At 39.0% G+C, this 22,606-nt stretch overlaps 1 protein-coding gene across 2 annotated transcripts; it reads left to right on the forward strand.

The window, feature by feature from the left end:
* The first annotated feature begins 4,943 nt into the window (after positions 1-4,943).
* Positions 4,944-21,182, forward strand: ZNF330 (zinc finger protein 330). Of its 2 annotated transcripts, none has more exons than XM_070948333.1 (10): positions 4,944-5,043; positions 8,196-8,325; positions 10,411-10,430; positions 10,518-10,588; positions 12,682-12,761; positions 13,891-14,017; positions 15,578-15,682; positions 17,320-17,366; positions 19,312-19,429; positions 20,155-21,182. In XM_070948333.1, the coding sequence occupies exons 2-10, from the start codon at positions 8,206-8,208 to the stop codon at positions 20,430-20,432; spliced, it is 966 nt and encodes a 321-aa protein (XP_070804434.1). In that variant the 5' UTR covers positions 4,944-5,043; positions 8,196-8,205; the 3' UTR covers positions 20,433-21,182. The 2 variants fall into 2 exon arrangements, with proteins under 2 accessions (XP_070804434.1, XP_070804435.1); XM_070948334.1 differs by lacking the exon at positions 4,944-5,043 and adding an exon at positions 5,183-5,404.
* Positions 21,183-22,606: the final 1,424 nt, after the last annotated feature.

A 22,606-nucleotide genomic window follows, 5' to 3' on the forward strand; every position in this document is an offset into this window, starting at 1 on the left:
GGCCCCTCACCTGTGGGGTGCCTCAGGGGTCAGTTCTCTCCCCCTTGCTCTTTAACATTTATATGAAGCCACTGGGTGTGATCATTCGTATTTTGGGGGTGAGATATCATCAGTATGCTGATGATACCCAGGTCTACATCTCCACCCTGGATCAACCCAGGGATGACCTTTCCGTGATGTCTAAGTGCCTGGAGGCGGTACGGGTCTGGATGGGTAGGAACAGGCTCAGACTCAACCCTTCCAAGACTGAGTGGCTGTGGATGCCGGCATCTCATGGTCTAGTACCCCCATCACTCCAGATTGTGGGGGGAGTTGCTTACTCCCTCTGAAAAGGTTTGCAATCTTGGCGTCCTCCTGGATTCGCGGCTGTCCTTGGTGGACCATCTGACGGCCGTGACAAGGGGGGCTTTTGCACAGGTTTGCCTGGTGCGCCAGTTGCGCCCTTTCCTAGACAGGGATGCCCTCCGTACAGTCACTCATGCTCTCGTTATCTCGCGTTTGGATTACTGCAATGCCCTCTACATGGGCTGCCCTTGTGGTGCACCCGGAGGCTCCAGCTGGTCCAGAATGCGGCCGCGCAGGTTGTTGCGGGAGCTTCCCGTTACTCCCATGTAACACCACTCCTGCACTGGTTACCGGTGGTCCTTCGGATCCGCTTCAAGGTGCTGGTACTTACCTATAAAGCCCTTCATGGCATGGGCCCGGGGTACTTGCAGGATCACCTCCTACCGGCCTCCCACCGCCCAGTGGGTTCACATAGGACTGCCCTCCTCTGGGTGCCATCGGCTAGACAATGTCGACTGATGGTGCCCAGGATGAGGGCGTTCTCTGTGAGTGCACCGACCCTCTGGAATGGGTTACCCACTGAGCTCCGGACGGCCCCCGACCTCTGCTCTTTCTGCGGTGACCTGAAGACATGGCTTTTCCAACAAATTGCCTGATCTGCTGGGAATCTTAGTTTTAACTTCTTGGGGATTTTAATTGGATTATTTTAGTATTAATTTTATTGTTCCGTTGTTTTGTCTTTGTGAGCCGCCCCGAGTCCTTCGGGAGAAGGGCGGCATATAAGTATGAATAAACTAAACTAAACTAAACTAATTGTTTTTTTCTGCAGTTTTAATTATCCTCTGAAGTCTGTGTCTGTCTTGTTGGGTTGCAAAACCAAACCAGACAGTTATAGAGGTGCAGATGACAGACTCAATAATTCCTCTGTATTCTCACCTGGAAAAAAATATAGTCAGATCTTGGAGGATTAACAAATGGGTGAAGAACATCCTTACCTATTTGTCTACTACTGAATGAGTGGTCAACCTTACACAGAAAGTACCAAGTTTGAAGATACTACTCAGGGCAAAAATATCAGTTACCTACTGTATATGAGTTTGATGGCACAGTGGATTCTAATAGGAAAGCTGACCAAGGAATGTTGCTATGGTAGCATTTTCTCCTAATTCTAGATAGGTCGGCATAGCTGTGATTATGCAGTTAGGAAAAGGTTTGCGTAGCAGAATATTTTAACAGTAATGTTCTTCATTCCAGATGGGCTAGTGTAAAAGAGACAATAGCATGATTTTCAGCTTATATTTAAAACTGCAGAAGTTGGAGTCAATGCAGAAGTGGTAGCCAACTAAACTATCTACTTCCTATTAAAGTGTAGCAAAATTGAATGTTTCTTTTCCTTAGAAACAGAAGGCACTTGGATGGAGATTGTAATGGGCCAAGCAAATTCATATAGTGCACATGTACTTTGTCCTCACAGTTAGCAGTACTAATATATTGTTAGGAATATTTTAGGATGGCATATCTTTTCTAAATTTGGTGCACTCTAAATGCATTGCCATTAAAAATCCCAACAGAGCTTGAGGAAAGCTCATTGTAAGAGACATCTAGGCAACAAAAATTTGAATGACCAGTAGAGGGTAGCATGTTTAAAAATCCTCCCCCCCCTTTGGATAATATGCATTAGATTTATATTTTGCCTTTTTTCCATGGTTTTTAAGATGGCATTATACAATTCCCTCCTTGTTTTTTCCTATATAATAACAATCCCATGAGGTAGATTGGTTTGCAGGTGAATGACCATTTCAAAGTTAGCCTTCTGTTTGAAGGTGAATTGTTCCTAGCCCAATACAGAATACAGAATGACAAAGTTGAAAGGGACCTTGGAGGTCTTCTAGTCCAACCCCCTGCCCAAGCAGGAGACCCTATATCTTTCCGAACAAATGGCTGTCCAACATTTTCTCAAAAACCTCCAGTGTGGAAGCACCCATGTCTGAAGACAAGCCATTCCACTGATTAATTGTTCTTGCTGTCAGAAAATTTCTCCTTAGTTCTAGGTTGCATCTGTCTTTGAGAAGTTTCCATCCATTACTTCTTGTTGTGTCTTCAGGTGCTTTGGATAATAAATTGTTCCCTTCTTTTCTGTGGCAGCCTCTCATATATTAGACAATTTCTATTATGTCACTCCTAATCCTTCTCTTCATTAAAACTAGACCTATCCAGTTCCCACAACCATTCATCATGTTTTAGCCTCCTGATCCCTATTCATCTTTGTTGTTCTTCTCTATACTCTTCTGTATAGAGTATATACAGTAAATGTTCTCTTAACATTTTTTTATTTTGGCGACCAGAACCTGACAAGTGTGCTGTCACCAGGGCAATATACAATGGTACTAATACTTCATGTGATCTTGATACTATTCCTCTGTTGATGCAGCCTAGGACTGCATTGGGTTTTTGGGCAGCTGCAGCATATTGCTGACTCTTACTTAAGTGATTTTTCAATAGGACTCCTGGATCCGTCTCACAATTGCTGCTGTTAAGCCATGTACCATTTATTCTATACCTGTGCATTTGGTTTTTCTTGCCTAAATGTAAAACCTTACTTTGTTTGCCACTGAATTACATTTTGTTGGATAGGGCTTAGTGCTTTAATCACTACCTCATTTTATCCGTTAGAAGCCTTAAATAAGTTAATTACAGATTTTATTTGGTTTGGATCATGTGTCATTTAGAAAAATAAAGTCATATTTATTTTATTACATATATTTGCCGCCCATCTCACTTACAGTGAGTAAACATCACAATATTGAATAATTGTCAGTGAGCTGATTTGGGATGATTTTATTAGACTTAATTTATCCAACTATGCATTTACATACACCTAACCAAGTTTTGATCAAGTTAAGTGCAACTCATAAAAAAGAAACAATACTTTAAGCATATATGTATATTTTTGTAGCAAAAGCAAATTAAACAATAGGATTCTGTACATATTTATGTACAATTGTTATATATAACAATCCAGTAATTTGTGTTGCACAATTCATAATTGAAGAAGCCATATAGCAAATCTTATTCTGATGTCATAAGATGTACAAATTCACTGATGAGGTTTACTTTAGGCTTGGAAGTTGAATGTAACAGACCAAGGTGGATTATGATTTAGCATGAGGCGAATATATTTCAGAGGGAGTGTGGTTGCATAGTGATTAAGATGCTGGATTTGATGACAATTTGAGACCCAAGAACTGCATGACAGGGTCCCATTTTTACCCCCAGTTCCTACCAACAGTTCAAAAGCATAAAAATGCAAGTGAATAATTTATCTCTTTTTATTGAGGATTTCAAGAACTAATAGCATGGGACAGGGATTGCGGTCTTTGATTTTTTTAGAATTCACTGTAATTTTCATGTATACTTTGTCCTAAAATGGCAACAAAAATCATCCCCCACTCTCCATTTCCAACAATTATGGTAACAGGGGGTTTGGGAGTTGCAATTTGGTCTTTGTTCCACGAGATGCCTAGTCAAATGGATATTACACAAATAACCAATTGACACAATGTATGGATCCTGCTTCAGGTTATTTCATCATCTTGTGCATAAGACTGTTAGAAGAAATATCCTTCTGGGTTCAACTCCAAGTGGGGAAAAAGACACTGGAAACATGGAGACTGCTTGGAAAGATGGTTTAATGGTGGACAGGATCACATGGCTTGAGTTCCTGATCAGAAAAAGGGGCCGAGATGCTGCGAGTCCCTGGGTTTTATGCCCTCTCTGGCTTTGAACTTCCTGGGGCCCATAAAGCGTATCCTGATTGGTTGTCAGACTCCCAGGGGGTGGGGATCTTAGCTGGCCTTGCTGGCCATGTACTCTTCCCAGGTGCCATGTGGTGAGTTTCTGTTGCTAGATGGGTCCCATTGTGTTAGTTTCTGTTGCTAGATGGGTCCTATTGTGTTGCAGATGATGGTCCTTTGACAAAGGATTGGGTTTCTGCCTCTGGCCCATTGACAAAAGGGGGGGAGGCAGGAAATGTGGGAGATGCTTTGTCTTTAAAACATGTTTCTCTATTTCTCATCCAGGGAAATATATTCTGCCTTTTTAATATTTCCTAAAATATTTCATTCTTCTAGGAAAGGGGTGGGTGCTAACTTCCTGCAAGACATTTTGCTTCCGATGGACATGAACCATTAGCCATATAGGCTTTTATGCCAGAATAAACGTATTGACATATTTTAAAGTGCCACAAAACTATCTGTGCAACAGGCATCTCCCTAAAACAACGAAAAGAGTTGGTTTTGTTTTGTTTTTTATCACAAGGAGGGCTAATGTCCGGAAGCAAGACCCACCGAAGACCCATTTCTGGCGGAAGAGAAACAAGCCAAGGTCTCTGTTGCATCAGTGCTTTCCTTGCGTGGCAGCCAGGAGTTCGCAAAAGGCAGGGAGGTGAAAAGGCCAAGCTCGACCTCGCGCATTAAACCCACTTTCTCAGCCTGCCACCCAAGCGACCCTCCCTGCCTGCTGAGGCTTCGGGAATATACCTCACCCACCATTTCGCCCCGCACCCGACTGAGGGCAAAACTAAAGCAGGAAGAAGCTGCAACAGTGGCTCCAACCGCGCCTGCTCGCTGGCCTCGAGCATGCTCAGCGAGCGCCAGCGATGCCTTTTGCAGCAGCTGAGGCCGGAGCCCACGCGCCGTTTTCGGCTTCTCTGGGAGGCTGAGCTGTCTTGAAAGGCCTGAAGAAGGCCAGCTTAAGGCGGTGAGCGGCGACGGGACGGGATTCCCGAGCCGGGGATCGGGATGGGTCCGCGGTCATCCAGGCAGGCGGATTAAACGAGGGGCAGGGGGTGCTCGGAAACGCGGGCGGTGGAGCAGCCTTCTCCGGATTCAGGGTCGGCAAGGTGTGGGGACTACAGCTCCCACGATTCCCTGCAAAATGTTGCTGGCTGAGGATTGTGGGAGTTGTAGGCCGAGGGCGCCGGGTTGGAGGAGCACGGACCCCATCTGGGGTGTTCCTGTTAAGGGGGACCATAAGAAGCCGCTCTTCTGTCTCCCACAGCTGGAAGGACTATCGCTCCAGCGCTGCGTGGTTTGTGATTGCAAACAGGCTGAAATCTGGAGTTAGTTGCTTCAACTTTTCCTCTCCCCCCCCCCCCTTCTTGTCTTTTTCTTACTCCTTTTCCTTCCGTTTTTCAAGGAGTTTCGATGATGGTGCCTTTGCTTTTGTGCTTGATTTAAATTAAACCAGTTGTGCCAGGAGGTTAGGCCTCGAAAGGATTTGAATCGGAAGCTTCTTTGAGACCGGAGTAACGAGGGCAGAGCTTTGCAAGTTTGCAACGTGTGGCATCTGGAGATACTCTTTTATTTTCCGGCGTTAGTTTAGATGGGTTCTTTCTTCGAACGTTTTAGGTAGTTAAGAGCGTAGTTATAGAGCGCAATTGTTGTGCTGTTGGATTATTCATTTGTATTCGTTTTCTTCCTTCATGTTCATATTTATACCTGCTATCTTGTTCATGATAAGTTTATTTGTCAAGTATATATAAGATAACAGGTAAAAGTATAATTTGTATACATGAAAAGTAAGTAAAAAGGAATATTAGGACAGGGACAGTAGGCACACTGGTGCACTTATGCACGCCCCTTACAGACCACTTAGGAATGGGGTCAGGTCAGTGATGGGATTCAGCCAGTTCGCACCACTTCGGGTTGTTAACTTTCTGAACAGTTTGGCAAACTGGTTGTTGAAAGAAATCATTAGGGCAGAGAACCAGTTGTTAAATTACTTGAATCCCACCACTGGGTGAGGTCAACAGTAGACAGTTTAAGGTTAAAGTTTTGGGGGTTTGGGGAAGAAACTACAGTCAGGTAGTGCATTCCAGGCATTGACCACATGTTTGACAAACATAAAATAAAATAAAATAAATTTGTTTACTGGCACGAAGGGCATTTTGTAATTGAGCATGTTGGTTGTTCTTTTCAAGCAGTGTAAATCATTTAGGACCTATTGAGTCATACATAGTCTGGCCTGGTCAGGTTTACTGGCCATTTCAAAAGTTAGAGTTTAACAAAACACATCTAGAGGTCAGTGTATTGCAGGGGGTTGGTTGATAACTTTGGCTGTAAAAGGCTCCTTTGATTTCAAACCCAAAATTGAGCCTGGACACCAATTGGATTTAAGATTATTTTATCAATTGGACACTTTTTTCTCTCAAGAACCACAAAAACATTCACCTCTCCCCTTTTTCTATATATTATGGGTTAAAAATTCTTAGTAAGCTAACTAATTCTCCTGATTTTATTCATTATTCTCTTAGGTAAGTATTAGACATTGTAGTATAGTTATAGTATAATTTAAAAATATTCAATCCATGGTTTGGGATTGGTATGTTTGGTGCTTCCCAGTATTTTGCAGAAAGGAATATCATATAACAAGTTAATAAGGTTTGTTTAGTTCCCTCAATATATAACAGAAAGAGGATGAAACTTCTTGCCCATCTGTACAGTTCTGACAAACCATGTATAATAACCTAAATTTAATACTGCTAGACATTTTATTAAGTTTCATTAATTAGGAAGAAAACCTGAATTTATATATGATATATTCCCCAGAATGATAGTTAGCAAAAAAAAAATTTGTTATGCAAGATTATTTTTTTTAATAAGAACTAGGTTCAGTGTGGAAAGCTAAGGAGAAAATTAAATCATATAAATTATATGTAATTTTTGCCCAGTACATGGCCTGATTATGGTTTTGAATGTTTTTATTCTACTTCTGTTTGCAAATCTGTGTATTTTGTGATTTTCTCCAGGTCTTTCTCTTTTGTCGGTGACTCTGGGCTTTCTCCTCTGAACCAATTCTTGAATTTGCAATTAAATGTTTTGCATGGTTTAGCTAACTTGACTCATGTTACCTTGCACAGTTGTCCAGTAAGAGCCATGATGGCACAGTGGTTAGAATGCAGTATTGCAGGCTAATTCTGCTGACTGCCAAGTGATCTTCACCAGCTCAAGGCTGAGTCAGCTTTCCATCCTTCCGAGGTCGGTAAAATGAGGATCCAAATTGTTGGGGGCAATATGCTGATTCTGTAAACAGCTTAGAGACAGTTGTAAAGCGCTGTGAAGCTGTATATGAATCTAAGTACTATTGCTATATTAGGGTATTGGTGATGTAAAAAAGCAGCACAATACATATGATTCTTGAGAGCACTGCAAAACAATGGATAGCTTTTTTCTGGATAAAGCCTATATTCCAGTGCGGGAAATTTCATTAGAATTGTCCTGGTTCTGGACATACTGTGTGTTATTTATACTCATTAGAATACATACAAGTATACTTAACAAGTATATTAAAAACTACATAATTTTTCTTGCTGACAAATCCAGTCATTTAAATATGAGTTGGAGAGAAATTATTCCAATAAATTCAAAATGGTAATTTCAGTACCTTTGGTATTCAGATCACAAGCATATTTCAGTTGGATTCACATGACATGAACCATAATGTGATTTATTTGATTTTGCTTAGCATATTGTATAATCCAGTCAGTTTTGGTTTATCTGGCAATACATTGTTAAGCAAATGACATTTTATTGTATGATGTAGTCAAATCCCTTCTATTTTGTTAGACAATTTATTTTGATTCTATGTTCACTTTTTGTCCCAGTAGCTCATAGTTTTAGGAAGAAAAGTAGCTTTTCCTAATTTAGAGACTGTAGTAGTTATTGGCTGCTGACGAGTGTAATATCACCATTTGGGGACCAGTGGCCAGGAATGGCCATTGTAAATTTAACAGTTCTACACCTTTGCATCTGAGCATTTTTATGGATTCATTAACAAAAATTCAGAAGTAGAGGCATGTATTCTTGGTGGAAAATATGGGGCAGACTAATCCTGATAAATGTTTTTTCCAGGAAGTGAAAAATGCCGAAGAAGAAGACAGGTGCACGGAAGAAAGCTGAAAGTCGGAAGGAACGGGAAAAACAAATTAGAGCTTCAAGGGCTAATATTGATTTGGCCAAACATCCCTGCAATGCTTCAATGGTAATATTTAGTTTTTAAAGCTTTTTCAGTGTCAGATGTCTGATAAAATAATAGAATGCTAAAAGTGATCTCCTTCCTTTGTCCTGCACAGAAGTATGGTTGGGTCAAATATGTTCAAACTTTCTTGCACTAAGGAGAATGCATGTGTAATCTTATAAAACTCACTAATGTTAACAGATAAGAAAAGTACATCTAAAAACTATTACAGTAGACAAGGAACATCTCTTTACCTTCTCTTGAAAGGTTTCTGGTATATAGAGGATTTAAGGGGGGGAAAGATGAGGGATCCAGGCTTCATTTCCCTGAATTAAAAAGAAATATGTATAAAGATGGCCAAACTCAAACTTGCCTGAATCCATATTCCAGAACTGTTTTTTGAATTATTTGATTTTATACAGATATAGTAGGAATTACTTAGAAGATACTTGATAAGGTCAGCCAATTTTCAGTTGCCATCCCTTGGACAGATTTCCAGCCCTTTAGAGAAGCTTGGAAAGTATTCTGTCCTCTAGAGCTGCATTTAGTCCTCTAAAAGTTTAATTGTAAACATACAATTGTTGGCTGTGGTATCTACTTCATATTGTGTGGGTATGGATGAAAGGGGATGAGCAGCCCTTCTTATCTAAGATGGGAGAAGCAGAAATTGCCTAGATTATTCCAAAATGTTACTAGCAATAAAAAAAAAGGTTGAACTCCCAAATTATGAAATTCTTTGCTGGAAATGCTTCAGGAAAACCTTGTCTCCTTTGCACATGCAGAATGTGTGTTCTTGTAGCAAAATTGACCTTTGTAATGTGATTTTTGAACTACAGGGACCTTAAAGATCATCTGCTTTTAATGACCCCATAATCCCTTGCAGGGTGGAGTCTGGGCAACTGAATGGAGCTGAGTGTTTACTGGCCAGATGCCCTTCCTGTCGCCAATGCAGAGTTTTGTTCAGCAGATATATTCTCATTATGCCCAGAGAGAGAAATATCTGCCTCTACCTAGGATCGAGCTCACAGCCTCCTGATTGTGAGGCGAGAGCTCCACCTCTAGGCCACTGCACCACTCTACTGGGACCTTAAAGATGATCAGTAGAAATGAAATAACTAAAACATATTCAAAACCAAGAAGTTAGTACAGGTCCAGTTCAAAGTAATGGATGATGTAGAAAGATCAAAGATAATAGATACCGGTAATTTGGTTCTTTTTATGATTGCCTCTCCAAAGTATGATGTACGGTGCATTACAAATTGCCTTTAATTTGATGAGGAAGCATTGCTGGGAAGCAACTATTTGAGTTGCGAATCAGTTTCATAATAGATTTAGGAGGATTAAAGGAGACAACGTTGGTATGCAGTTAAAATTATACTGTGAACCAGCTCAAATAAGTAAGGTTAGGAGTGGAGGAAAGCATTGCTGGAAAGCAACTGATTAAGATGCGAACCAGCCAAAAAATAAACTCAGGAGGAAGTGGAGGAGACAATACTGGAGAATAGTTAAGCCAAACTGTGAACCAGTTAAATAAATAGAGATAGAAGAGGCGGAAAACACTGTTGGGAAATAGCTATTTAAATTATGAATTAGTTAAATATTAGACTTTAAAATAAAGTATTTTGGGAGTGACAAATTTTAGATGGAAATGGTGATTGATTTAGAAACAAGAGAGGAGGAAAATATTCTTTGTCAAAATTACGGATACTAGTTGCCATTTAAAAGAGGTACAATATAGACTCAATGTAATGGGTCTTAGAAATGAATATATATGAAATATTGATGGTTAAAATGACAAAGATTTGGAATGATGTCTATTTGGAAATAATTGTTTAGAATTTAGGGTGACATAGTAGAATGTTTAAAATCTAAATGTTTAGAATAAGATTTCTTTTTTCTTTTTTTAATTTTTTTTTAAAGAGGTAAATGGATAAAATTTGGAACAAAATTGGTTGAGGGAATGTGAGTAATTGTATTTACTTTATACCGGATCAAATCCTTGCTCTAAAAAGATGTATTTTATGTTTTATGTTTTTTAAAAAATAAATTGCCTTTAATTTGCCAAGCCTAAAAATATGGATATAAAAACCCTGTTTCTTTCTTTTACAGGAATGTGACAAATGTCAAAGGTAAATATTCCTTTTCAGGATTTTACATACAATTTTAAATACATTTGTTTAGCTATTTGTTTCATCTTGTTTTGTTTATTTTAACAGGCGGCAAAAAAATAGAGCTTTTTGCTACTTTTGCAACTCTACTCAAAAATTACCCATTTGTGCACAGTGTGGTAAGTGTGCCTGGTTTAACATTTTGATTACTGGATTGCAACAATAGATTTCTGCTTAGGGTTAGTTTATTTTTTTTTTCTGATTTCATGTTTCAGAGGTGCTCAGGCTTTCATTCTTTTGCTTCTTTAAGTATAGTGGTTTTAGGTATAATTATTTAAGTATTGTGATATGAGGTACTTGAGTTAAGATGAAGTGAATTCCAGTGTCCAGCAGTAGCTTGGAGGTATATGTGCATACAGGGCAAGACCACATGTTGTTTTCCCATTGCATCATATGGATATTCTGAGAAGTTTTCCTCTGTGCAATAAACACCTTCAGCAGCCTGCTATGCAAAAGAGTGCCAAGAATGCAGAAGCAGTGATGTTTGGGGAAAGTGCAGAAGCATCCATGGCAGTAAAAACACGAAGTTCCCAGCTAATCCAGAATTAGGGCACAGTTCTTGAGCACAATTGTCTTATTAAAAGAAATATAGAAATTATCTAAACAGGAAAGGCAACTTTTAATAGAGATGGTGGAATATGATTTAGAATGGGAAAAGGATTGTGCCATTTTCTGCCTGTTCCTTTTTTGCTCTAAAGATTTTCTTCCTGACTTTCCTTTATTTTCCTTCTTTTCCTTTTTATTTTGTATTCATTTATTCAGTTTCTATGGTCTCCCATCTCAAACAAGCGACTCTAGGAGATAAACAATTATAAGAATCAATTAAAACAAAACACAATAAATACCGTATTTTTCGGAGTATAAGACTCACCGGAGTATAAGACGCACCTACCTTTTTTGGTGAGGAAAAGAAGAAAAATAAATCTCCCTCTCCCTCTGCCTCTGCCTCTGCCTCTGCCTCTGAGCAATTTTGCCTCCTTACAGCAAACAGCCTGCTTTACTTTCATTTTTGTTTTCAGCATAGCTTGATTAGCACAAGGGGAAAAAAAATCTGCTCCAGCAATTTACCTCTTCACAGCAAGCAGCAGAGCTTTGTGCAAAACAGCTGATAGCAAATCAGCTGAGAGTCGGGAAGCCAATCCAATCAACTGAGTCTCCGGAGAAGGGTGGCATATAAATCAAATTAAAAAACAAACAAACTTGTGCTAATTAGGCTGTCCTGAAGCTGAAAGGAGCTGTTTTTTCTTGCTATTTGCTTGCAAGGAGGTAACTGCCATGAGGCAGAGGCCAGTGGGTGGGCGGGGCTACATTCGGTGTATAAGACGCACCTAAATTTTCACCCCCTTGTAGGTGGTATATATACGGTATATATATACAGCGGCTGCAAACAATTATCCATAAATGTTGATATAACCAGGAAATTGGGCCTTTGACACATTTGAACTTCCAGTCCCAGACACATAATCAGGTCAAAAAATAAATAATATGTATCTCAGAAGGGCTTTTTCCCTTGTGAAATTTGGAGTTGTACATTTATGGTGCACCCTTCTTTCTTCCTTTGTATGCCATTATTGAATCTTTATTTCTTGGTGAAAAAGATCAACCCATCAGGAGAATGTATTGATAACAACTTTCTATCTCCCATCTTCTGCAATGATCACTACAAGTCACCACTTCTAGTTATAGTCACTACACTACTTGTCCGCCTTAGGCATGAAAGGGCGACTTTGGACCAGCACTCTTATCTCAGCCCAACTCACCACATGGGCTTTTAGTTGTGGGGAAAATAGGAGAAGGAAGGAGTATTATGTGTGTTTGCCATCCAGGTCATGGTTGTCCCAAAAGTCAAGAGTCAACTGGACTTTATGGTTTTTCTTTGAAGACGTTCCGCTTCTCATCCAAGAAGTTTCTTCAGCTCTGACTGGATGGTAGGTGAAGAAGCTCCTTGGATGAGAAGCGAAACGTCTTCAAAGAAAACCCAGAAAGTCCAGTTGACTCTTGAAAAAGCACCTTTGGGTCCTAAATTGATTCCTCTTGTGGCTTATACAGCCCACATTTTTAAAACAAAACAAAAAAAAAATCTTTCTCAAAATTATTAATTTGATATGTAAACAAAGAACTAAAAGTTCATAGAATTAATTGAAATGTGTTAGTTGAATGACATTATTAATCCTTAACTTCTTAAACAATATTTTTATGTCCTTTGTAATAGGAAAGACAAAATGTATGATGAAATCCTCAGACTGTGTCATAAAACATGCTGGAGTGTATAGCACTGGGCTTGCAATGGTGGTATGTATCTGAAGTCAATTACATGGCTAAGATTTACAGTAGGTTAAGTAATTATTGCAGAAAGGACTTGTTTGGCAGCATTGGTGTCTTCTGGGTAGCAAAATGTAGGATTGGAATATTTGAATGGGTATTTGTGCATGCCTAAATCTCAATGAAATCAATTCAGCTGCATTTAGAATGGACTGGATTGTGTCCACCTTATGAAAATATTAACGTACAGGTAGTCCTCGACTTACAACAGTTTGTTTAGTCACAGTTCGAAGTTACAACAGCACTGAAAAAACTCATTTATGGTTGCACTTATGACCATTGCAGCTTCCTCATGGTCACGTGATCAGAATTCAGAAGCTTGGCAAGTGACTCATATTTATGACAGTTGCAATGTCCAAGAGCCGTGTGGTCACCTTTTACAATCTTCTGATTGGGGAAGCCAGATTAACTCAACAACCGTGTTACTAATTTAACAACTGCAGTGATTCGCTTAACAACTGGGCAAAGAAAGGTCGTAAAATGTGGCAAACCTCACTGAACAACAGAAATTTTGAGCTCAGTGGTGGTTGTAAGTCGAGGACTACCCGTATTTGCTTTGAGAGAGTGAACAAGCATGGAATCTTAAAATGGAAATGAAACAAAATTAGATAAATGGGCTTCTGCATGTTCCCTTGGGTAAGATCTTGGCATTTAGGCCCGGAAAGTGATCAATGAAAACTGGCCTGATATTAAGTTGTTTCTTCCCATTTTTTTACACATTCTGGTTAGGCAGGAAGTGTAGGAGGATTGATCTATCCAGGGAAAGTTGCCAGGCGCTCTTGGTGTGCTTTGGCACTTTCATTTGGCCTAACAGCATGTTCCATCTCTAGTGAAACACCTTCTTTGGTACTCTGGTTTCTTTTCAGATCTTATGAATCTTTCACCTTTTATCTTGTTTTATGACTTTGTGTCAAAAATGGGAAGTAGAGTTGATACTAAATTAAAGGTGCCAGTGAAGATTGAGAATTGAGAAAGCATAAGAACAAGGAGTATATTGGTGGGGATTTACTGTCCCTGGAAATGCATGTGTAGTCAAGGAAAATGTCTTTCATTAGCAGTCAGACATAGCTGATAATAAATGTTACCTCTTTTTTCATAGGGGGCCATATGTGATTTTTGTGAAGCTTGGGTTTGCCATGGCAGGAAATGTTTGAGCACCCATGCCTGCATCTGTCCTCTGACTGATGCAGAATGCATTGAATGTGAGAGAGGTGTCTGGGATCATGGTAAGTTGTTTCTTGGTGAGAAGGAACCAAATTAATCTAAATTATCTGTCTTGTATTCTTGCAATTTCTCCATCTGTTCCTTATGAATGTATGTCTATATGTGGGCTATCACGCACACATACAACGGAAGCTTTAGGATAATGTTCTGTGGCAAAGTTGATTGCAGTCCATGAAATTTATGCAATGATGTTTTAAATCTTTCAGGTTTTCCACAAGACTTTTTACTGTGACTACTAATTCTCTTATGCAGGTAGTCCTCGATTTATAACCACAATTGACTCCCAAATCTCTGTTGCTAAGCAAGACAGTTATTAACTGAGTTTTGCTTCACTTTACAACCTTTCTTGCCGCCACTGTTAAGTTAATAACACGGTTGTTAAGTGAATCTGGTTTCCCCATTGACTTTGCTTCTCAGAAGATCGTAAAAGGTGGTCACATGACCCTGAGACACCGCAACCTTCATAAGTATGAGTCATTTGCCAGTTTTGTGAATTTTGATATTGTGACCATGGGGATGCTGCAATGATCGTAAGTGTGACCGGCAGTTTTTCAGTGCTGTTGTAACTTCGACCTGTCACTAAATGAACTGTTGTAAGTCAAGGACTTACCTCTATGTTAATATTTTCATACAGTGGACACAATCCATTCTAAATTTTTCTGAATTGGGATTCAGATAGTCTACTTGGTGTCATGACCAATAACTAATGCTAGGGATACTAAAGGTTTTCAAAGGAAAGGTGAGTTAACAGTTTTTCATTTGGACTTGTTTGTGGAATACAGTAAAATACATGGGAAAATCCCATTGTCAATTAAAATGAATCTAGGATTAGGGTTAGGTTTAGGATTACATCTACTTGGAGTCATGGCCATAAACGAATGCTAGGAGAGATTCCTAGAGGTTTTCGAAGAAAAGAGAAATTGACAGCTTTTCATTCAGAGCTGTTTGTGAACCAAAGTAAAATATTTTGGCCATCACTCCAAATAGACCTAACCCTAACCCTAAGCCCTAAACCCTAAGCCTAGATTTATTTAGTGACTTTGAATAGTCACTAAATGCATGGTTGTAAATTGAGGACTATCTGTATTTTTATCTATATTTAAAGAAAATTAAAAGTTTATATTTTTAGATAGGGCCTGGTGGCTCAGCAGACTAAAAGCATTGTGATTAACACCAGCTGTCTGCAATTACTGTAAGTTCAAATCTCACCAGGCTCAAGGTTGACTCAGCCTTCCATCCTTTCTAAGGTAGATAAATTGAGGACCCAGTTTGTGGGGGCAATAAGCTGACTTTGTATAAATATACAAAAGTATGAAGGCTATTGCTTAACGCATTGTAAGCCGCCCTGAGTCTCCGGAGAAGGGCGGCATATAAATCAAATTAAAAAAAAAAAAAGATAGTGTGACGTAGCATACATGGTAAATAAACTATAAAGTCGTGGGGTTTTTTTTATTTTCTTTGTGGGTAAATTCAGATTTTCTTTGTCTTCAGTTTTCAGTCTCTGGTAGGATATGCTGCAATTGGTTTTGATCAATCTGCATTCTTTTCACTGAATCCTACAGGTGGCAGGATATTTAGCTGCTCCTTTTGCCATAATTTCCTTTGTGAGGATGATCAGTTTGAGCATCAAGCCAGCTGCCAGGTTCTGGAAGCTGAAACCTTTAAATGTAAGTTTATTCTTAATGACTCTATTATCAAATTACGCATGCTTTTAACTGTTTCTGTGATTTAGTTCAAGCCCACAAGGTAGATCAATAATAAATTTCAAATTGATAATTTACAAAGTAGTATGAAGTGGGAGATTATTGGCCCTGTTACTTTCATGACTGAATAATAGAGGTGGAAGGGAGCTTGGATATTTTCTAATCCAAGCCCCTGCTTAAGCAAGAAATGCCATAGCATTTCAGGTAAAAGGTTGTCCAGTCTCTTCTTAAAAATTGGTAGTGTTGGAGTACTCACAACATCTGGAGGCAAGTTGGTCTACTGATTAATGGTTCTCACTGTCAGGAAATTTCTCCTTAGTTCTAGGTTGGTTCTCTCCTTGATTAGTTTCCATCCATTGCTTCTTGTCCTGCCCTCAGGTGCTTTGGAGGATAGATTGACCCGGTTTCTAATATATAATGCTTGCTATATTTGAAACAAACTTGTATGCACAATACCCAAGTTTAAGGAAGTGGTGTTTAAAGAAAGCCAGGAAAATGACTGAAGCTTAAACTAGCTTCTGTTTGTAGATTCTGGTCTTGGAAGAGCCTTTTTATAAAGGCTGCAGTTTCTGTATCGGAAGCCAGGCACAAAAAAACATTCCCACTTCATGTGGATCTAATAAAAGACCGTGTTAGGCATAAAATGCTTTATCCAGTTTTGGCTTAGCAAATTATGTAAACCTGCGGTGGTTTGCAAACCAGGGTTTATGAATTCTGTGTGGTCTAAGTTCAACTTTGTTTAAAAAGTGAGTAGTTTGCTATACTACTCCATTGTTTTAAAACTATAGAAAATTGTTTTTTTTTCTTTTTTCTGTTTTTAGTTTCTGTTGCTTTATTGAGCTCTTGTTAAATCTGTTTTGTTCATGCCCCACTTATTTTTGTTCATATATTATTGTGTATTATAGATGTTTAGTCACTGATTAACACTGGGAGTCTGTAAGGATTGCAGAAGTGTGCAGAACTAAGCAATCAATGCCATTACAACATTACGTTAAGGTGCCAGCGTACTGTCACTGGGAACTGAATATCGGATGTAACATCCTGAATCAGAATGCATTCAAGGATGTACTACAATTAATTTTCCTATACGTCAGTACATGCAAGACTAGTACAGCTTATGATTGGTACTCTATGTGGGCATTCCTTACCCAAGCACCAAGTTTATGATCATTCCTTTTATACATCTCATCCAAAACTACCTGAATTTTTCTATCACCATCACATCTCTTATTGTTTAATCCAGTGCTGCTTTTTTTGTCCTTGCATGAACAGTGTGTCCAGAAATTGGACATGAGGAAGGGGCAATGCAGTGTTCATGCTTTGTTGGGCAGTTCCTCTCATGAGATGCCTTTGGGTGATGATTGGAGTCTTTGGTCTTAGATCAGGACTCCTGCAATTTGCTACTGAAATGAAACTGGTCATTAAAATCCCCATTTTCTCTCATCTCTTAAGTGTTCAGTTCCATTGTACTTTGCTGAGGGAGAGCCTAAGGTTGTCCATTGAAGTAAAGAGTCGACCTTGATTTAAAAGACAAAAAGAAAAAGAGGGCAAAGCAACAAGAACTCTCCTCATTCAGCCATGCCTTTTATTTTGCCTATTAGGTGTTTCCTGCAATCGACTGGGGCAGCATTCATGTCTCCGCTGTAAGGTACAAGCAAAAACATTTCCAAGTAAATGTATCGCATTTCGTATTCACATGCTTTCAACCTGCTGGCAGCTCTCATCATTCATTTTCCATAATACATTAAAAATGCTTTGTGGTGGGTTTTTTTTTAATGGTCTGTGTCCTGTTTCTATTATACTTTGATTAACTTTCATGCTGTGATTTCAGTGTGATGCTGAAACTTTCCCTCCAGTCACCATAAAACACCAGCACCTGCCCTGGATTATTGTTCAGGTTACCATCTGCTGGTTTCCTTTCATTCAAAGCATTGTAGGTTTTCATATCAACCTGAATATTTCTGCACCAATTGCTTATAACTGGTATTGCTAAAATCATACCTCATTATGCTGCATCTCCTTCATTTTTTATACCTACTACCTTTCAGGGAATTCTGGTAAATGAATTATTTCATTGTCTTCAGGCATCCATACTGTTCTGGATTCTCCAGCTATTTAAAAGTGATAGGATTTCCTGCAGGGTGGTTGACTTTGTTTGTAGTCTCAGCATTTGTTAATAGTGGCAGAATGAATGTACAGGACATCACTATTTAGATATGTGCAGTTATTTGATGGGAGAACGGTATCACTTGCTTCTATTCTGTGTTTCTAGTGTTACAGAATGTCATTATTATACTGATTCAAAAGATCAATTGTTGCAAGTGATAGTGCAGTCCTATACGTTGTTATAATTAATCCTCAACTTACAACTGTAATTGAGTCTGAAATTATGGTTAGAAATCATAGTGATCATAAGTTGCAACACGTGACCAGACTCAATTTTTTAACATTTTTTGTGGTATTCGTTAAGTGAATGCCTTGGTTGTTAAAAGTGATTTTCCCCAAATGGGTGTTTTTGCTGAAACCAGAAATTAACACTGGGAACTGTCCAAAAACATTGCAAATTTCAGTCACATGACCATGGGGCAATACAAACAGCCATAAAGGTGAGCTGGTTGATAGGCACCCAAAATCACATGATCAAAGGAAGAGTAAGGCCGTCATAACTTCAAATGGTCATTAAGAAACTGGTAATAAGTCAAGAACTACTTATATCTCCTATCTTTACGTCCGATTGGGGTGACACTCCGGAGTCAGAGCTGGTTCACAATCTGAGGATTCTTCTGGACTCTGCCTTCTGCTTGAAGAGCAGTAATAGCCATGGCCAAGAGACCCTTTGCATAAATAGAACTTGTACACTAATTATGTCCTTTCCTAGTTTGGATGGCACTGTTCATGGTCTTTCCTTCTCTTTGTCATCTTCCAATTAGACCAGAGGTCTTCAAACTTGGCAGCTTTAAGACTTGTGGACTTCAACTCCCAGAATTCCACAAGTCTTAAAGCTGCCAAGTTTGGGGACCCCTGAATTAGACTATTGTAATGTGCTCTATATGGGGGCTGCCCTTAAAGAGTATTCAGAAGTTTCAGCTAGTTCATGATGAAACAGCATGGGCTGTATTTGGCCGATCATGGTATATCTCTGTAGCACCACTGTAACTCCCACAAGGTTCCCAGGTGTTAGTTACCACCTTTAAAGCCTACACGGTAGGTGGCAGCTTATTTGCAACATTGCCTATCCACAATTGTTTCTACTTGTCTCATTAAATCCAGCCGAGTTGGCAAGTCCTCTCAGTAAAAGATTATTACCTGATGAGGTCTTGGAAGCATGTCTTCTTTGTCATGGTGCTTACCTTATGGGACAGCCTCCCTATACAGATAACAATGGCCCTGACCTTGTGACCTTTAGGGGAAAAAATAAAGACTTGAGGGATATTAATACAGCTAGCATTAATGGATAGTTATTTATGCATGTTAGATTTATTGGGAGCTCAGAGCTGTTTTTCAATAAGTTTTTAATAATGGTGGGGTTTTGTTTTTACTTTTGTTGGTCTCCCAAACACTCATTTTTACTGATATATAAATTATACCTACAGGCATGCTTCTGTGATGATCATACACGCAGCAAGGTTTTCAAACATGAAAAGGGAAGAGAGCCTCCGTGTCCAAAATGTGGGCATGAAACACAACAAACCAAGGACCTGAGCATGTCAAGTAAGTTTGCCTTCCAAGATTTGTACTTTTCACACCCAGTAGAATGGAAGTAATGGTCTATTAAAGATTTGGCTGAGATAACAGAGTGTGTAGCATTGTATTGTCAACTGATTAAGAATGCTTATTCTGAATTTAAGGGTAGTTTTCATATTTTTTGCCTTTAGTGGAAGATTTTGTCACACTCTTACAAACTCATAATCTGTTGCAATACAAGTAGTCCTGGTTTAATGACCCTTCAGTGACTGTTCAAACTTACGAGTGTACTGAATTAGTGATACTTACAACCAGTTCTCATACTTATGACCATCCCAGCAATCCTGCAATCACATGATCATGATTTTCAATCTTCTCTGCAGGCTTCCAACAAACAAACATAATCGGGAAGCCGACAAAAAGTTGCAAGTTGTGGTATGCGAGATCCTTGGTTATTGATGACTGCTGGAATTGTTCCTAAGTGGCACATTCACATGGCCTTTTGATTTAGGATTACATCAATTATTGAGGGAATTTGCAAGCTCAATTAGCTTCATTAAGCAAGGACAACCAAGGACATTGGTTCTTTAATTGATCTAAATTTTTGGTGCATCCATGATGCCCCATAGAAAACGCAAGATAATTTTTCATGCTTTTCTGTGGAATACCCAATATCTATAGCACTTTCCTTGATACATAGATAAGCAGAATATAATGGAAACTTCTGTACCTTTCTCCATTTCTTTTTCCAGCTCGCTCTCTGAGATTTGGCCGTCAGACAGGAGGCGAAGAAGCTGATGGGGCTTCTGGTTATGATGCCTATTGGAAGAATCTTTCATCTGGCAGAGGTGTTGATACTGGAGATCATGATGAAGAATATGATGATTATGAGGCAGAGGATGATGAAGATGATGATAATGAGGAAGGAGGGAGAGATTCGGAATCAGAGGCAACTGATATGTTCAGCAACCTGAATTTAGGAAGGACCTATGCTAGTGGCTATGCACACTATGAAGAGTCTGCTGAATAAAGCTATTGTTCTTAGCACACTTAGCAAGAACTAAATCCCCTTGAACCTAGTAGTACTTACCTTTGGAGTAAGATCTGTGCTTAGGTCTAGTTCTAGGCCTTGCTTGGAAAGGAATAAACAGTGAGAAGATCTCTGTATGTGCTTAGTGAAATTTATGTGTAGCATTGGTATAACAGAGGGAGGCTTTTGGATAGCAAAGCTTATTAGGCAATAAAGGTATGGAGCAGTTGAATGAGGCCAAGGAAGGGTTTGGATGGTCCAATGGAGCATCCTGTGTTGGTATTTACATGACATTAGGGGACCTCATATTCTTTCTGCCCATTCAGGACAAAAGTGTGAGGAAATCGAGGCAATATTTGCTTCTATGCAGTCATCAAATGTGAAGTTCTTGAGTAATTCTGGTGGTTGGTTTTGACATCATGCTCCATAAACTAAGAAAATCAGTGGCAATGGGCATCTACAGTTTTTCTGTATCAAAAGTTATTTCCTGTCACGTGCAAATGATTTTTTTTCATAAATATTGATCCAGGTTTTTGCAATGGGGAAATGCTTGCTGCAAGCTATTATAGTTGAATATATAAATTGAAATTAAATTTAGTTTGGTGGTTGTGTCAGCAAGGCTGATCAATACATTTCCTTGCGATTTACTTCTGTAACATTATCAGTTCTTGCCATTTTGACATGCTATACATTAATTGGAAATTTGCAGCCACCTGCAATGTGATCTAAATAAATTTTTGATTTTCTATTTATCGCCATAAAACTGACACTGCCTCTGTCAATCATATTCACTTTCTGTATTTTTTATACTCTGCTGCAAGAGGGCAGTGAATCCGTGGATATAAGATGGGAGCTCTCAAATCAGTAAAAGAGTGAAAAATGAAATAGTGGGACAGAACCTAAATATATATTTAGTATGGATAAATTGGCCTTTCCAGCCTGGTAATGGGGGAGATAGATTAAATTACAGTTCTTGCCATTTTCATCCTATGTGATGGAAAATGAAATACAATATGTCTAGAACCGTGATGGCGAACCTATGGCACGTGTGCCACAGGTGGCACGCTTAGCCATATCAGTGGGCATGCGAGCTTCTGGGCTCACCAGAAGTAGGGAGCTAGTTGATTGCTAGCCATCAAACCAAGAATTTTTGAGTAGGAAAGAGATACTTCATCTTGTGTATGGAACAAGACACAACCCTGTTACAAAAGCATCCAAACAAGTCGCTGGAAGGAGCAAAAGTTCTAATTTTGGAAATAGGGAGTATATTTCAGATTAGAAAAGACAGTGCTTGTGTGAGTCATAAAGAATGGACCAATTCTGCATCAGTTTGTTTAAGCCAAATAATAGATGAAAACTAAGCAAGTAAATAATTGTCATAAGGAAAAAGACAATTATATGCATATAAAAATGTTTTTGTTAAATTTATTTACTCCTGTGGGGCCACTCTGGGTGTTTTGTAGGTATTTTGCAGCATACTTTTGTTATTAAATCAATTGCAAATCTTACACAATTTAGGGATAGGGAGATGTTTACTTCGAATTGAGCAAAGATGTTAATTTGCTAGGATTTTCAGTTTTTTTCCAGTAGAGAGATAGATGCTGGCATTGGAGGACTATTTCAAACAAGAGCTACAGATTTTGACTAGAAGTAAAAGGGGAACTACTGCTGTCCTATTTGCCAGGGGAACTGGTTTATCATCTATGCGATAATAGCTAGATTTGGTTAATCTACCAGTTATACCCCTTTCTGAACAGGAAGCATTTGAGACAGTGACATGGGCCATTCAGAAAGGAAGATTTAGATCAGGACAACAATATATTATTTCAATGCTGGATCATTCTTATGGTTGTCTTTTTATATGAGTACTTGTATGCAGTCTAGAATTGTGTGAGCAAGTGTTACATAAATGTTTTCTAATAAATTCAATTAGAAGTGGGAGATAGTGATGTCAAAATGTGGGCATGATCGAAGTCCATTTTGACCATGCATTACATGCACATAAAAGGGGGTGGAGCTAGTTGATTGCCAGTTGCTAACACCAATAGGATTGAAGAGCAAAGGAGACTACATGATGGAGTACAACTGCAAAAGATACAGAACAACTACTAGATCTCAAGTTAATTACTAGATCTCAAGTTAATTACCTTCTATATTGGCATTCATTGTAATCA

Source organism: Pituophis catenifer, unplaced genomic scaffold (assembly GCF_029215685.1).
Source record: "Pituophis catenifer annectens isolate HBS135680 unplaced genomic scaffold, rPitCat1.0.hap2 SCAF_8, whole genome shotgun sequence".
Taxonomy (NCBI): Eukaryota; Metazoa; Chordata; class Lepidosauria; order Squamata; family Colubridae; genus Pituophis; species Pituophis catenifer.